The sequence below is a fragment of the Podarcis cretensis genome (genome assembly GCF_951804945.1).
Source record: "Podarcis cretensis genome assembly, chromosome: 6".
NCBI lineage: Eukaryota > Metazoa > Chordata > Lepidosauria > Squamata > Lacertidae > Podarcis > Podarcis cretensis.
The window spans coordinates 90854305-90871777 of record NC_137175.1 but is presented as its reverse complement, the minus strand read 5'-3'; the positions used below and the strand labels follow the sequence as shown (position 1 = coordinate 90871777).

At 47.0% G+C, this 17473-nt stretch overlaps 1 protein-coding gene across 3 annotated transcripts in view; it reads left to right on the top strand.

The window, feature by feature from the left end:
• Positions 1-17473, top strand: part of LOC307218680 (carboxyl-terminal PDZ ligand of neuronal nitric oxide synthase protein-like) — a 70082-nt gene that overhangs the window by 20020 nt on the left and 32589 nt on the right. For 2 of the 3 annotated variants that reach the window (XR_013840027.1, XM_079981380.1), the window contains exons 2-4: positions 3677-3748; positions 15248-15346; positions 16531-16589. Coding sequence is in view for 2 of the 3 variants with exons in the window: in XM_079981380.1 (XP_079837506.1) it covers positions 3677-3748; positions 15248-15346; positions 16531-16589 (230 nt within the window). In the remaining variant the exon portion in view is untranslated. Of the gene's footprint in view, positions 1-3676; positions 3749-15247; positions 15347-16517; positions 16590-17473 lie in introns of those variants that run through there. The other variant, XM_079981381.1, reaches the window with a different exon arrangement.

Genomic DNA, 17473 nt, shown 5'->3' with positions numbered 1-17473 from the left:
AGAATGCCCCATCCCTTAGTCTGAGGACTAAGCCTTGTTTGCCCTCTGTGAACTGCCAACATCATCAAAACCATTGAGTTTCTGAAGTTTGCCAAGACATCACAGAGGCAAAGCAAAATACAGCCCTCCTTGCCACCTGGTTCTGTATGCTAAAACCAAGTTTAGATAGTATCTTTCATAGTTCTTGGCTCCCAACCAACATAGCTCTGAAGTTGGCCAATGGTTGTATCTTTGGGCATCATTCAGCTAAAGAATGGTGCAAGCAGAGCAATTTCTGCTTGTGCAACAAGACTCCCCTCCCCCTCCATGTGCCCCCTTTGCCATCCCCACATGTACTTGGGGAGGGGTTGGGGAAAAACTCACAACAATGGCAAGTCCCATTGTGCAAGTAAAAGTAATTCCACATGTACAATAACATATTTGAATGTCACATTTGCTTAGTACAGTGGTACCTCGGGTTACATACCCTTCAGGTTACAGACGCTTCAGGTTACAGACTCCGCTAACCCAGAAATAGTACCTCAGGTTAGGAACTTTGCTTCAGGATGAGAACAGAAATCGTGCTCCGGCGGCAGCAGGAAGCTCCATTAGCTAAAGTGGTGCTTCAGGTTAAGAACAGTTTAAGGTTAAGAACGGACTTCCGGAAAGAATTAAGTACTTAACCTGAAGTACCACTGTATTATAATAAAGGTAAAATCAATAAAAACTATACGCTTAAAATGTCAAATTCAAAATAATAATAATAATAATAATAATAATAATAATTTATTTATACCCCGCCCATCTGGCTGGGTTTCCCCATCCCCTCTGGGCGGCTTCCAACAAAATATTAAAATACAATAACCTATTAAACATTAAAAGCTTCCCTAAACAGGGCTGACTTGGAACCATGAAACATGGTTAATAGCTATTTTCAAACCCAGGCTTTCATCCTTTAGTTTGAACGTTAGTCCTGTCTAAGGTGGTTGACCATTTACTGCGGCGGGTGGGGTGGGTTTGCTCTGTGAGATAATCCCGCTTGCAAGATTTTGACTTGCAGAGAGCAATTTTGCAAAGTGGGTCTATCTCTGAATGGAGTTTCCCAGAAAATCTGGCATGGGATTGGCTGTGATTTATCTGTCTGTGTCTCCCAAATCCTTACAGGCAGATGGTGGAGGGGGGCTGTTTTTATCACAGTGAGTGGGCTGGGTGATCTTTCAGCCGATGGACCTGAGTGAGGGAGAATGCATTTGAAAGCTGCAGGCCTTGCGACCTCTGCTCAATATATAATGCTTAGGGAAATGCTTTCCCTCTGAACCTAAAGCCCTTTTTTCACCACACTTACATTCTCCCTATGAAGGGACACGGGTGGCGCTGTGGTCTAAACCACTGAGCCTCTTGGGTTTGCCGATCGGAAGGTCAGCAGTTCGAATCCTCACGATGGAGTGAGCTCCTGTTGCTCTGTCCCAGCACTTGCCAACCTAGCAGTTCAAAAGCACACCGGTGCAAGTAGATAAATAGGTACCACTGCGGTGGGAAGGTAAACGGCGTTTCTGTGCGCTCTTGTTTCCATCACAGTTTCCTGTTGCGCCAGAAGCGGTTTAGTCCTGCTGGCCACATGACCCGGAAAGCTGTGGACAAACGCTGGTTCCCTCGGCTTGAAAGCGAGATGAGCGCTGCAACCCCATAGTCCCAGTACCCGCAGCCCAGGGAGCCTTCAGATGACCACACATTGAGTGGCAGCTGGAGGAGGCATTGGCTGGGCCAGCAGGACTTGTGTTGGTCACTGCAGCGTCCTTTCTTTTCCTCCTCCCCGCCCCCAAAAATCTTAGAGCCAAGAGACAGCATAATAAAATGCTTGTTTTGTTGTTTTTTAAAAAGTTTAAAAGATATTATCCCTTTCTGTAGCAGTGTGCTTAATCCCAAGCAAGCGTGTTTGGTGTCAGGGCAGGCAGACGCAAGCCCCATTTGTTTTCCTGTAATCGTAAAGATGCTGTGATTTCAGTGAGATTAAATCCAAAACTGCTCATACTCAGAAGTGTTTGTTCTTATCAGGGTTGGCAAACTTTATTTTTTATTTTTATTTTGTTCCGAAATGCCAAGCAAGTCGAAGCAGTTGTAAAGCACAGAACGGCAGTGGAGCAGAAAAGAGATATGTTAATTGTGTGCTGTTGTTGTTTAGTCGTTTAGTTGTGTCCGACTCTTCGTGACTCCATGGACCAGAGCACGCCAGGCACTCCTGTCTTCCACTGCCTCCCACAGTTTGGTCAAACTCATGCTGGTAGCTTCGAGAACACTGTCCAACCATCTTGTCCTCTGTCGTCCCCTTCTCCTTGTGCCCTCCATCTTTCCCAACATCAGGGTCTTTTCCAGGGAGTCTTCTCTTCTCATGAGGTGGCCAAAGTACTTGAGCCTCAGCTTCAGGATCTGTCCTTCCAGTGAGCACTCAGGGCTGATTTCCTTCAGAATGGATAGGTTTGATCTTCTTGCAGTCCATGGGACTCTCAAGAGTCTTCTCCAGTCTCCTCCAGCACCATAATTCAAAAGCATTAATTCTTTGGCAATCAGCCTTCTTTATGGTCCAGCTCTCACTTCCATACATACTACTGGGAAAACCATAGATTTAACTATACAAACCTTTGTTGGCAAGGTGATGTCTCTGCTTTTTAAGATGCTGTCTTGTGTGCTACTGAAGCCTTACTCACAGAGCCATCAAAAGGGACACACCCACACCCCCAAAAGACCATTAAGCCCAAAGTCTAAAATCAGCTGCACCATTGAGATTGTGCATAACTTTCCTTAGAGTGTGCTCAACACTCCTGTTTATAGTGCACTCATCCTGCTTCCAGAGCTGGAATTTCAAGACAAAACACGTATGTATGTCATGCATCGTTATACGATATTCCTGTTTGATATGTTATTTCTCAAACCAGATTAACACTGATTGGAATTCTTAAGCTGTTCCGATTTGGTTTCTAGCCAGGGTATGAACCCCCTAAAAAAAGGTAAAGGATCCCTGGACAGTTAAGTCTTGTCAAAGGCGACTATGGGGTTGCAGCGCTCATCTCGCTTTCAGGCTGAGGGAACCAGCATTTGTCCACAGACAGCTTTCCGGGTCGTGTGGCCAGCAGGACTAAACCGCTTCTGGAGCAACGTGACATCGTTATGGAAACCAGAGTGCACAGAAACGCTGTTTACCTTCCCGCTGCAGCGGTAACTGTTTATCTACTTGCACTGGTGTTCTTTCGAACTGTTAGGTTGGCAGGAGCTGCGATGGAGCAACGGGAGCTCACCCCGTCACTGGGATTTGAACCGCCAACTTTCCAATTGGCAAGCCCAAGAGGCTCTGTGGTTAGACCACAGCACCACCCGTGTCCCTAACGCAGGGTAAAGACACTCTCAGCCCAACAAGGCCCCCTCGATGCACACAGAACAGAAGCAAATGAAGCCATGCAGATGTGAACAGTGTGTGTTTAGGGAGAGAGATTTAGGAAGCACTGAAAATGCAACTGCTGGAACCTGGCTTTTTGAACACATTCTCAGTAAGATGCAGGGCATGGTACCCTATAATAACCTGGGTGTAGAGAGGAGCAGGAGAGCAGCTCAGTGTGGAATGCAACTGCCCAGAAGGCTGGTTCTGAAGGAAAGTTTGACTCTTGCCTTTGTGTTGCCTAACTCTTCTCTCTTTTCCTTCTAGTATATTGGCAGCCTAGATGTACCCCGGCCAAACAGCAGGGTGGAGATTGTCACGGCCATGAGACGCATCAGGGTAAGTGGTGCCAATGCTTTGATTCCAGCACGCTAATGCATGTCTGCTGTATCCGAACAAGATTTGTGTGAACGAGAGAGAGATATCTTAATTCTAGATGGTCGGGAGAGGTAACGTGGGAACGCTGCGATTCTTATTAAGCCCCTTGTAGGCGGGTAAACGCGGCCCCTTCCTCAACGGCAGTGACTCATGTTCTGTTTCTGCTAATAATAATTTTAGCAACATGAATTTTTATAGCACTACCAGTGCGCCTAGTCCTCTAGGAAGTAATAACAACAGGAGGAGGAAGGGTTCCTGCCCCAGAGAGCTTGCGATGTAAAATTCAACCCAGGAAGGCAGCTGCAGAAGAAAGATTGCGGGTTCAGTTCAGGTGTACCCTCACCTGAGTGCTAACCATTTCTGGCCTGAGAGCTCTAGTTACTCTTGGCCCATGGAAACAATTACTTTGACTCCCCTGCCTCTCCCTCTCCCCCTCACTGAATGTTTCTGGATTCTATATTAGCTTATAACATGCAATACGGTGGATTTCATCGATAAACTCGTTCTAGAAACTTTGAATACCTTGGTTGTCAAACTTGATCCATTCGAAGGATTGGCCAATCAGAAGCTGCGGAAGCCACGACAGACATTTGGCTTCCAAAAAACATTCACAAACTGGAACACTTACTTCCAGGTTTGCAGTGTTCAGGAGCCAATTTGTTCTGGAGTCAAGCCATTTGACAACCAAGATACCACTGTAGTAAGGTCAAAAAGATAGATAGAAAATCTTCCATCGAAGCAGAACATCGCCAACAAGCATATGACCTGTCATGAGAAATTCCCCCACATATTGAAATACCTAAGCTTGATTATTTGAAGTTGTTTTTTTTTCGAATTTGTGGTCAGCAGAGTTGAGAGTGCATTGTTGGCTATCCAAGACCATTCCTGTTATTGAATTTGTATCTTTTCAGTTATGCTTAAACAATGTGTGTGTTTGAGCGGATTCCTTGCATACAGATAATAAAGAACGTATTTTGCTCATCCACACTTGCTTTTTCTGATTTGTTATCCTCTCAAAACATTGCTTCATCCTATAAGGACGGCAGTTCACCATCACCTTAGTTACGATGTGCCTTATTTGGGAAGGCAAAAAACATGGTGGACGAGAACCTCCCGTGACAGCAGATAGTTCTTTGTAGGGCATTATGCAGTGTGCATGAGCCTGTTGAATTTGCCCCAGGAGGACCAGTGCTTCTTCGCTGCTCTCTGTTTCTGAACAGCGATGAGCGCAAGAACAGGAAATTCCTTGCCGCTGACCTGCGCAAACTCGTCCCAGAGGTCTCCAACCTCTGTTCCCCCATCCCTGCCCAGCCGTGTACTAATGAAGGGGGGGGGAAGCAGAGTAATGTGAATTCCTCAGATTCCAGCCTTAATCTGTCGCTCTGGATTCCATCTCAAGCTTAGCAGACAAGGAGGGAGAGAGCTGCCTGCCAGACGTCTTGGAAGGGGGGGGGGGCGGCCTAGCTTTTCCGGGAATCGCAAGGCCAACATGACCCAGGCAAAGGTGTGGCGGAGCAGCAGCAGTTGCCTTGTATTGAAGCCGAAGAACGAGAGAAACTCTGGCAAGGAGTACAATTTCCAAGCACTTAGCTAAGAAGTGTTTAAAATGCAGAAAAGGACCTGTTTTTTTTTGGGGGGGGGGGGAGTATGTCAAAGCCCTAGGTCAATATAGCTGCTTCGGATTTTTTCCATGATTGGTGGTGTATTTTTTTTAGTGTTTTATCAACTGACCCTTATTATGGTCAGCGGGTGTGTGTGTGTGTAAGCAATGCTAGCATTTTCATCAATTTTTGAGACTTACTCTTTAAAGAGAGGGTTGAATTCATGAGAGAGACAACATCGATTTCAAAAAGGAGTGGGAACCATTTATAAACTATAATGGACGCTTGGGTTGCGAACGTGATCCGTGCAGGAGGCACGTTCGCAACCCGCAGCAGCGCGTCTGCGCACGCGCGGGTTGCGATTCAGCACTTCTGGGCATGCGCAAAGCGTGATTTAGCGCTTCTGCGCTTGCGCGACCGCTGAAACCCGGAAATAACCCGTTCCGGTACTTCCGGGTTTCGGCGCATGCCTAACCCGAAAAAAAGGCAAACTGAAGTGGCTGTAACCCGAGGTATGACTGTATATAAAAAGACAGTATAAAGATTTGGACTCATTGGCAGGTTTTGACTAAACTTTCACAACTATATAAGAGGTAAAAACCAGTAGGGTATAGAATTTGTTTAATAAATCAATACGGAAATACAGGGGAAGCCAAAGTGGGGGTGGGGGGAGAAATATGGATATACAAATTGTTCAGTTAAGATTTGTGGAAAATTTGTTCTTACAATTTGAAAATTTAATAAAAGTTATTAAAAAATAAAAATAAAGAGAGGGTTGAATTCCCCAACATCCCTGCCCGACCCCATCCCACAGCTGCCAGGAATTTCTGCAGCACCCTATTCCCTCCATCTGGCTCTCTTGGAGAAACCACCTAGGCAGACAGAAAGACAGAGGCTGGATGGTGACCTTTGTAAACGCAGAAGGAAGGCCAGCCAACCAGTTGCTGCTACTCATTTTAGAAGGCACAGCTGTCTATCTTTTCCTTCTCCTGCCCGGCGCAACTCCATGCTTAAAAGCACCCTGTCTGAGCATTGCTGCTGCCTCTGCCCCAGCTGCTGCTGTTACCCCTGAGCTTTCACCACGAAAACCCGCTCTTTAGCGCTCCATCGGAGCAAATGTCAACTTGTGTTTCAATCGGATTGCTGTTGGCTCTGATGGAGCTTTAAAGAGCCGGTTTCTGTGGGGAAAGCCCCAGAGCAGAAAGGACAAGTGGAAGAAATTGTGGGATATAAGGAATCAAGAGGAGCCCCCAGTGGCCCAGAGATGGAAGGAAGTCCCTACCAGAGAAGAATGGCAGATCAAGCTGATGGATTCTGCCGAAATGGCTAAAATGACCGGAAGAATCAGAAATTGGGAAGACCAACATTTTCATAAGGAATGGGGGAAATTATAATTTATCTTAAGAACCATTGTAAACAGCTAAAACCGTTGGTAGGATTGGAATGACACTTGTAGTTTAATGGTGAATTTTGGACATAACGGAGATGTAAAAGATTTGGATTAGCATAAAAGATGCAGGAGGAGATTATTAACAATATGTTTCTGAACACAGCATGTTTCCGAGCACAATTCAAAGTGTTGGTGCTGACCTTTAAAGCCCTAAATTGCCTCGGTCCTGTATATCTGAAGGAGCGTCTCCACCCCCTTTGTTCATCCCAGACACCGAGGTCCAGAGCTGAGGGCCTTCTGGCGGTTTCCTCACTGTGAAAAGTGAGGTTACAGGGAACCAGGCAGAGGGCCTTCTCGGTAGTGGCACCTGCCCTGTGGAACGCCCTCCCATCAGACGTCATATAAACAACTATTTGACTTTTAAAAGACAACTGAAGGCGGCAGTGTTTAGGGAAGTTTTTAATGTCTGACGCTGTATTGTTTTTTATATTTGATTGGAAGCTGCCCAGAGTGGCTAGAGAAACCCAGCCAGATGGGTGGGGTATAAATAATAAATTATTATTGTTATGTTATTGTTATTCTTGTATGTTGGGTATGTGATTGTAAAACTTTAATCTGAAAGACCAAATAAATTATTATTATTATTATTATTATTATTATTATTAATAATAATAATAATACAGTGGTACCTTGGGTTACATACACTTCAGGTTACATACGCTTCAGGTTACAGACTCCGCTAACCCAGAAATAGTACCTCGGGTTAAGAACTTTGCTTCAGGATGAGAACAGAAATCGCACGGCGGTAGCTGGAGGCCCCATTAGCTAAAGTGGTGCCTCAGGTTAAGAACAGTTTCAGGTTAAGAACGGACCTCCGGAACGAATTAAGTACTTAACCCGAGGTACCACTGTAATAATAATAATAAAGAGGAGCGCTTCGTGGCTGTGGCGCAAGAGTTTGCTCTGCCATTGGCTGCTTGCAGTCCAGGGCCATTCAGGAGAGCCTTCTTTGCGGAGAGATCTCCAGAAGAAAGCCCCGGTTCTGGTGGCGCTTCTTTCCCTGGGGGGGTCAGGTGATTGTTGGAGACCTTCCCAATTTCTCCTTCCATGGATTTGCTCTCCGATATGCCACCTCCAGGGACGCAGGTGGCGCTGTGGGTTAAAGCCTCAGCGCCTAGGACTTGCCGATCGAAAGGTCGGCGGTTCGAATCCCTGCGGCGGGGTGCGCTCCCGCTGCTCGGTCCCAGCGCCTGCCAACCTAGCAGTTCGAAAGCACCTCCGGGTGCAAGTAGATAAATAGGGACCGCTTACCAGCGGGAAGGTAAACGGCGTTTCCGTGTGCGGCTCTGGCTCGCCAGAGCAGCGATGTCACGCTGGCCACGTGACCCGGAAGTGTCTCCGGACAGCGCTGGCCCCTGGCCTCTTAAGTGAGATGGGCGCACAACCCCAGAGTCTGTCAAGACTGGCCCGTACGGGCAGGGGTACCTTTACCTTTACCTTTACCTTTATGCCACCTCCACCCCATTCCCGGCCGCTTCTTGTTTCTCTCTCCTCCCATGGTAAAGAATCGCAGCCCCCTTCAGAGGAGTGTGGTAACCTCTGGCTTTTGTCAGGAATGCCTGGAATGGCTGTTGCATGTGGTCATTTTTCACCTTAGGCCTTTCCTAATCTGCAGGCAAAAGGCTGGATAGAATGTGCTGAGTTTTAATATATTTTCCGGACCAACTAGAGTTTAATTTGCGGAAACCCCCCATATTCTATCAAAACAGTGTCGGGAAATCCAGTTCGCTTACGCCAATGCGACTATTAGTCTAGCTTCTCAATTTTTATTTTTATTTTATAAATTTAAAGTTTAACGTGTAATTTCCACGTATAATTCTTGGTCATTATCTCAAACCATCCAATTCCGTTCGTCTAATCCTACACAACTACAAATTTCAGATTATAATGCTGAAAGAAAGAAAGAAAGAACGAAAGAAAGAAAGAAAGAAAGAAAGAACCGGACCCGCCTCAAAGAGCTAAATGCGACAGCAACATGCAAGTGTATGTGAACGAGAATAAATCTATAAATATCTGTCTTCCCATAAGGAGAAGCGCACTTGCCCAGGGTTCCTGATTGTATGGAGGGCTCGAGCCCCTTGTGTGTTTTCACTAGCACTGAACCTGTGATTTCAAAGACACATTTGGTGTGTGTGGCCAGATGGCACGTCCAAGGCATTATTGCAAGCAGCAAATAATAATAATAATAATAATAATAATAATAATAATAATAATAATAATTTGTACCCCGCCCATCTGGCTGTGTTTCCCCAGCCACTCTGGGCGGCTTCCAACAAAGATTAAAAATACAGTGGTACGTCGGGTTACATACGCTTCAGGTTACATACGCCTCAGGTTACAGACTCCGCTAACCCAGAAATAGTACCTCAGGTTAAGAACTTTGCTTCAGGATGAGAACAGAAATCGTGCAGCGGGAGGCCCCCTTAGCTAAAGTGGTGCTTCAGGTTAAGAACAGTTTCAGGTTAAGAACGGATCTCTAGAATGAATTAAGTTCTTAACCCAAGGTACCACTGTACATTAAAATGTCACACATTAAAAGCTTCCCTAAACAGGGCTGCCTTCAGATGTCTTCTAAATGTCAGGTAGTTATTTATTCCCTTGACATCTGATGGGAAGGTGTTCCACAGGGAGGGTGCCACTACCGAGAAGGCCTTCTGCCTGGTTCCCTGTAACCTCATTTCTTGCAGTGAGGGAACCGCCAGAAGGCCCTCGGAGCTGGACCTCAGTGTCCGGGCTGAACGATGGAGGTGGAGACGCTCCTTCAGGTATACAGGACCAAGGCCGTTTAGGGCTTTAAAGGTCAGCACCAACACTTTGAATTGTGCTCAGAAACGTACTGGGAGCCAATGCAGATCTCTCAGGACCAGTGTTATGTGGTCTCGGCGGCCACTCCCAGTCACAAGTCCAGCTGCCGAATTCTGGATTAGTTGTAGTTTCCGGGTCACCTTCAAAGGTAGCACCACGTAGAGCGCATTGCAGTAGTCCAAGTGAGAGATAACTAGAGCATGCACCACTCTGGTGAGACAGTCTGTGGGCAGGTAGGGTCTCAGCCGGTGTACCAGATGGAGCTCTGGCGGGAAAGTAAACAGTGTTTCCGTGCGCTGCTCTGGTTCGCCAGAAGCGGCTTAGTCATGCTGGCCACATGACCCGGAAGCTGTACACTGGCTCCCTTGGCCAATAAACCAAGATGAACGCCGCAACCCCAGAGCCGGTCATGACTGGACCTAATGGTCAGGGGTCCCTTTACCTTTACCTTTATCCCAAGTGTTACACCTCATACCTTGGTAAATCCCCCCTTTTTGAACTCCCAAGGGCTTTGAAACCTGGAGGATGTTAGATGGGAAGATCTTTTTGTTCTGTGCATTTAAACCCCTGGATGCAAGGATTTAAATATTTATCAGAATCCTGAATAGCTGACGCCCAAGCATACTTTTGTACCTTTTTGTTGTTTATATTTCTTTACTCCCCTTCCAACTCTTGCCTCTCCTAGAGCAGTGTTTCCCAACCTTGTGCCTCCAGCTGTTTTTGAACTACAACTCCCATCATCCCTGACTAGCAAGACCAGTGGCAAGGGATGATGGGAATTGTAGTCCAAAAACAGCTGGAGGCACAAGGTTGGGAAACACTGTCCTAGAGGACAAAAATGTTGCCACCGTTTTGTGACACGTTTGGCTGGTCCTAATAAAATATATTATGCTACTGAGGATTATTTCTGCCCCCCTTATGGGCCAGCCTGGCTCCCTTTCCTCATTGCTCCTGCTTTGTGGCTCTTAGATGTTCTGAGAACTTAGTTAGGGCCCCTGTCTTCCCCCACAGCCTGATTTTGGATGGCAAAAGGGTAGACTTTCTGCTTTTTTAAATAGCCTCTGTGGAAAATAAAGGAGATGCTGAAGACAAAGGTCAGTTTGGAGAGATTGGGGGACTCCCGTCCACTCCCCCTGGCCCAAATTTTATATGAATATTATATAACCGCCCTGGATGTGTGTATGGGTTTGTTTTGCTTGTGTAAACTATTGAGAGGTAGAAGCAGTGTGCATTAAACTGATGAATTCTGTCACATGTGACCTTTTGAAAACAGGATCTTCCTGATTCCATGATCTGATGTTGGCACCAGGCCTATGTCCTTCTGTGACATTGTTGACAAGGAAATCCAGCTTTCTATCACATTGCCATTCCCTGTTCCTGCCCCAAAATGATCAATATATGCCCCTCTCTTGGCGGTTTGCAAATGCAAAATTAAATGTTGGTCCCCTGCCTGGAGCAAGTCTGACCCATGGAGTGATTTTGTGGATAAATAAGGGTTGTAGAGATCACACGAAGCAGTTTCCCATGGTGCAAGGCCCTTTGGGTTAAAGCCTCAGCGCCTAGGACTTGCCGATCGAAAGGTCGGCGGTTCGGATCCCTGCGGCGGGGTGTGCTCCCGCTGCTCGGTCCCAGCGCCTGCCAACCTAGCAGTTCGAAAGCACCTCCGGGTGCAAGTAGATAAATAGGGACCGCTTACCAGCGGGAAGGTAAACGGCGTTTCCGTGTGCGGCTCTGGCTCTGGCCAGAGCAGCAATGTCACGCTGGCCACGTGACCCGGAAGTGTCTCCGGACAGCGCTGGCCCCTGGCCTCTTAAGTGAGATGGGCGCACAACCCCAGAGCCTGTCAAGACTGGCCCGTACGGGCAGGGGTACCTTTACCTTTACCTTACACTCGGACAAGTCTTTGTAAATGTGATTCTCAGCAGCCCAATGGTCAGGTAAGGCCGATATCTAGCTTGAGGACATGCCGGTGGCTAACCAAGCCAGAAAACAGAACTGCCGACTCAGGATTTGACCGGGAGGCATTCACATTTTTATTAAAGATAAGATACAACATTTAAGAGTTTGCATTGTGGTTACAGAAGTGGATGGTTTTTACAAATGGTACAGATCTGTAACTAATAAAGAAAATGAAGGGCTACTTGAGCATTTGGGTGAGCCCACGGGAATGAAATGCAATGCAAAATAAACTTGAGATAAAACAAAAGCTATGCAGTTTGCAAAGCTGGCATTACAAATACAGTGGTGCCTCGCAAGACGAAAAGAATCCGTTCTGCGAGTCTTTTCGTCTAGCGGTTTTTTCGTCTTGCAAAGCAAGCCCATTGACGGATTAGCGCTATTAGCGGCTTTTAGCGGCTTTTAGCAGCTTATCGGCTTAGCAGATAAGCGGCTTATCAGCTTAGAAAAAGGGGGGGTGGGAGAGAAAAAAACCCCACAGGAACTCGCAAGACATTTTCGTCTTGCGAAGCAAGCCCATAGGAAATTCGTTTTGCGAAGCGCCTCCAAAACGGAAAACCCTTTCGTCTAGTGGGTTTTTCGTCTTGAGAGGCATTCGTCTTGCGGGGCACCACTGTATAGGAAGCAAGCAGCGAACTGAACCACGTCCGTCGTTGATTAAATAATTTGCTCTACTTGGTCCAAAGTGCAGAAATGTAGTAGGAAGAATAATTCTCAGTCTGTGCTGCTGTCTGGCTTTTTATACTTCTGTTCTGGTTAAAGGAGGAGCTGTCATGGTTGGATGATACGTCATCCATCACCAATGGAGGAGCTACCTCCAGCTATCGCAATGGCCCTTACGTTTCCTGATAGGAATGTCTCACCCCTGACTTCATACTGTGTGTTTGGACCTGGGTATTTTGACTGATTCACACGTCCTTCCTTGACACCATCTTCTGTCATGGTTCTGACAGCGTGAAATAATCTGTGTTTCATCTGCAGCATTGCTGTTCCTTAAGAACCGATGTACACCAAGGAAAAAAGGTTTCCTATTGCTAAGCAAGGACCCTCTCCCCATCAGTGACAGAGCCTACTCAGGGCTCAACCACACTAACCTTCGCTCTGCACAGCTCTGGGCAAAGGGCAAGGGCTTTCCAGGTCTGTGTTTGAGTCCTTCCTTCCTTCCTTCCTTCCTTCCTTCCTTCCTTCCTTCCTTCCTTTTTTGCCCCAGTGCTCTCCCTTTAAAATACTGCTCTTTACTGTAGTATCGGAACAAATGGCAATCTGCGGACAACTCAAATTGCTCCAATGCAGTGGTAAATGTCGGGTTTTCCTGAATAAAGCACCGGGGCAAAAAACAACAAAAAAGAACTAGTGTTAAAACATGAACTGGAGAAGCATAAGCCTGTGGCTAGAAAGGCTAAGTGTGGATGAGCCCTTAGTCTTCAGCAGGTCTTTCTCAGCAGCTGTGACTCATGTACGAAAACAATCCTTGCTTTATTCTCCTGTATAAAACAGTTATTGTAAAGCTGCTTGTGCAATAATTTTCCATCATAGGCTCAGATTTCACTCTGGACCCTGAAGGTGCATAGAGGCTCCGTCACACAATCTGAGATCTTCATGCAGAGAACATACTGAAGTCTTAAAATCTTTCAGGGGTCACCTGTGACTCCCTGTTATCATACCTCCGGAGGATGTCTCAGGATCCTGAATGAAACTACAGTGGGACCTCGGTTTACTAACTTAATCCGTTCCAGAAGTCTGTTCTTAAACCGAAACTGTTCTTAAACCGAGGCATGCTTTCCCTAATGAGGTCTCCCGCCACCGGGGCCCTTCCAACGTTCGGCTTCTGTTCTTAGACTGAGTTAAAGGTCTCAAACAAGACAGTATTTCTGGTTTTGCGGAGTTTGTAAACCAAATTGTTCTTAAACCGGACTGTTCTTAAACCGAGGCACCACTGTATTTGATAGTTTTAGGACAAAAGTAACCCTGCCTTTTCAGTCTTTTTCTGCTCTAGTTCATTCAGATGCCAAAGAGGTAAACAACGATATGACATTTAGAAGACATCTGAAGGCAGCCCTGTTTAGGGAAGTTTTTAACGACTAATGTTTTAATGTATTTTTAACCTTCTGTAGGAAGCCGCCCAGAGTGGCTGGGGAAACCCAGCCAGATGGGCGGGGTAGAAATAATAATTTTTTATTATTATTATTATTATTATTATTATTATTATTATTATTCCCATGGAGCTTGCTCTCAGGAATTCTGTGGAGGGCTGTACTTCATGCCAAATGTGCCCTGAGGCTTGTGCTTCATGTTAGTACTGAGACGGTGAGTTTGTCCTATCATCCATTTGTACTTCTCTGTTTTGTACAAGTCAGAAGTGGCTCAGAAGCTAGGAAAGGGTATGTTCTATACTATATGGTGGACCTGTAAAAGGGTAAAAGAGCGATGGGAAATAATTCATAATGAACTGGAAAAAATGTTTAAAAGCACCCCCACACACACCAAAAAACGAAACCAAACCCAGAGTCCTTTCTGTTGGAGATAATTCAGACTGAAATTCCCAGGTGTCAAAAAAGGTTATTTATGTGTGACACTACTGCGGCCTGTGTTTCGTTAACCCAAAAATGGAAAATGAGTGAGGTTCCAACTAAAGAAGATAGGCAAATTAAACGGATGGAATATGCACAGCTTGCGGTCCTAACATATAGAATAAGAGAACAAGAAGAACATAGGTTTAAAGAAGATTGGAAAACGTTTGTTGAATATATGCAGGGAAATTGTGTATATTTGAAAACGTGGGCAGCATTAAGATAAATCCAGCAGTGTAAATAAGTTTTCGTAGGTGCAATAATAGAATACTGAATGGTTTATTTTATGTAAAATATTCAGCTATTTATGTTTGTGCAAAATGAACCATGGAAAGAGAGGAAGGGAAGTCGTTGATATTTTAAGGTTGTTTAAGTGAATATTAGGGACGTGGGTGGCGCTGTGGGTTAAACCACAGAACCTAGGGCTTGCCAATCAGAAGGTCAGCGGTTCAAATCCCCGGGACGGGGTGAGCTCCCGTTGCTCGGTATCTGCTCCTGCCAACCTAGCAGTTCGAAAACACGTCAAGTAGATAAATAGGTACCACTCCGGCGGGAAGGTAAACAGCATTTCCATGTGCTGCTCTGGTTCGCCAGAGTCATGCTGGCCACATGACATGAAAGCTGTACGCCGGCTCCTTCGACCAATAAAGCGAGATGAGCACCGCCAACCCCAGAGTCATCCACGACTGGACCTAACGGTCAGGGGTCCCTATACCTTTAAGTGAATATTCTAAAATGTAAAACAGAAAGAAAAGGTCTTTTCCTCAACAGGCAGACAGCTGGCCAGGCCTGCGGAAGCTCCTTGCTGGGGTATCCCCTCCAAGCACATTGCATCTTCCACTGACGCTGCCCTTGTCCGTGGCCCACCTGTCTGGCTCCCTTATGAGGTTGCTTGCGCATACTAAGGTCCACACAAAGTGCCCCTAGGAAACATGGTAGCTATGACATGGGGGCTGCCTTGCGCATGAAATAAGCCTCTGGGGGTGGCAGGCCAAGGGGTGGATTCGTGTGCTTCACAAATAGCTTGGAGACGCTGCTGAGGGGGCCTTCCTTCCCATTGTGCTTTTGCTCCCCACAGTACGAGTTCAAAGCCAAAAGTATAAAGAAGAAGAAGGTCACTCTCATGGTGTCCGTGGACGGCGTGAAGGTGCTGCTGAAGAAAAAGAAGAAGAAGAAGGTGAGCTCCCGATTCCTCGGGCTGCAATAAGCTCTGGGCCCCGTCTGTGCAATTCCTCCCTTAGGCTGGATGGAAGGAGATTTCGTTGACTTTCATGAGGCGGCCACTGTCCTTTCTGGCTCTGTGAGGTAAAAGAGAGCAAGGTTTCTTTTTGTCTCTGCCAGACGGGCCCTTACCAGAATTGGTCAGATTAAATGTTACAGAGGGGCATGGCCCAATCTTACAGGGAACAGTGGCAGTGGCAGTGGTGGGGGACGGGGACGGACGGACAGACAGACAAAACAGAGGACACTTCTTTCTCTCCTTAGTGGTCCCTGTCCCTGCTGCTGTTGCCATGAGAGGAATAAGCAGTAGACCTGCATTTTCAAATGCACAGCAGCATTTCTTATTGCGTTGAGGGGGAAATGAAGGAGAGAACAGATCTTGTGGGAGGTACAAAAAGGTGTTTTGAAACGCTTGTGCTTCCTACGGCGGGGCGGGGGGAGACCAAGGGGAGAAAGAAGCTTCCTTTTCCTCTTTCCTCTCCTTCTACCCCACTGCCACTGCTTCCGGGTGCACAAAAACGGGACGTGGGTGGCGCTGTGGGTTAAACCACAGAGCCTAGGACTTGCCGATCAGAAGGTTGGCGGTTCGAATCCCCATGACGGGGTGAGCGCCCGTTGCTCGGTCCCTGCTCCTGCCAAGCTAGCAGTTTGAAAGCACGCCAGTGCAAGTAGATAAATAGGTATCCCTCTGGCGGGAAGGTAAACGGTGTTTCCGTGCGCTGCTCTGGTACGCCGGCTCCCTCGGCCAATAAAGCGAGATGAGCGCCACAACCCCAGAGTCGGCCACGACTGGACCTAATGGTCAGGGGTCCCTTTACCTTTACCTTTACAGCTTACAGGCCTTGTTTGGCTGTGCGCTCCTCTTACACGAGTAGAACCTAAGCCTCGCCCATCAGCTGGCTACTGTGGGCCATATCCTGCTGCATTGGCTGCAGGTGCCTCTTCCTTCCTGGCAAAAGGCACCTGCAGCCAATGCAGAGTCAAATCTCATCCCGCCCGCCCTGCGGGTTGCAGGTGACATCAGCTGATGCCAGGTCACCTGAAGGGTTGTGGGTGCACAGAACCTTCCTTGTGAGTTTTGTAATAACTCTGCCACTCAGTGAGGCATCTGTCTTGCTTATGCGCAGCTCTCTTTTGCAGAAGAAAGAATGGGACTGGGACGAGAGCAAACTACTGGTGATGCACGACCCGATCTACAGGTGAGATCTCGAGAGCAGGGAAGGAGTGTCGGCTCGTAGCGCACTTAACTTGGGTCGGTCGGTGTCTGGCCAAAAGAATCTACAGTTGGACCTCTGGCCGCTATTGGCAGGTTAATGAAAGGGGAAGCAGAGCCTTGTCTCAGGAAGAAGGGAACACTGCAAACGAGGCACAAGGGGAGGATGGGCTCGGTTGCTTTAAAAGAAAAAAACACACACACATAAAATTGAAAAGGACATGGTCTTGCTTGTCACTGTTCACAAGAGCCAGTTGAGGCCCCCTGAAGGTTGACAGCAGGTGGACTTTTCTGAGTCAAGGATCCCCTCGCCACTCTGAGTGTTCCCACATGAAGCCTGGTGTCGTTCATTAGTGCCTGATGTCCTGTATGCAGAGGGACGCGGGTGGCGTTGTGGTCTACACCACTGAGCCTCTTGGGCTTGCCGATCGGAAGGTAGGCGGTTTGAATCCCCGTAATGGAGTGAGCTCCCATCGCTCTGTCCCAGTTTCTGCCAGCCTAGCAGTTCGAAAACACGCTGGTGCAAGTACAGTGGTACCTCAGGTTACATACACTTCAGGTTACATACGCTTCAGGTTACAGACCGCTAACCCAAAAATAGTACCTTGGGTTAAGAACTTTGCTTCAGGATGAGAACAGAAATCATGCTCTGGCAGCACGGCGGCAGCAGGAGGCCCCATTAGCTAAAGTGGTCCTTCAGGTTAAGGACAGTTTCAGGTTAAGAACGGACCTCCAGAACGAATTAAGTACTTAACCCAAGGTCCCACTGTAGATAAATAGGTACCGCTGCGATGGGAAGGTAAATGGCATTTCCGTGCACTCTGGTTTCCGTCATAGTGTCCCGTTGCACCAGAAGTGGTTTAGTCATGC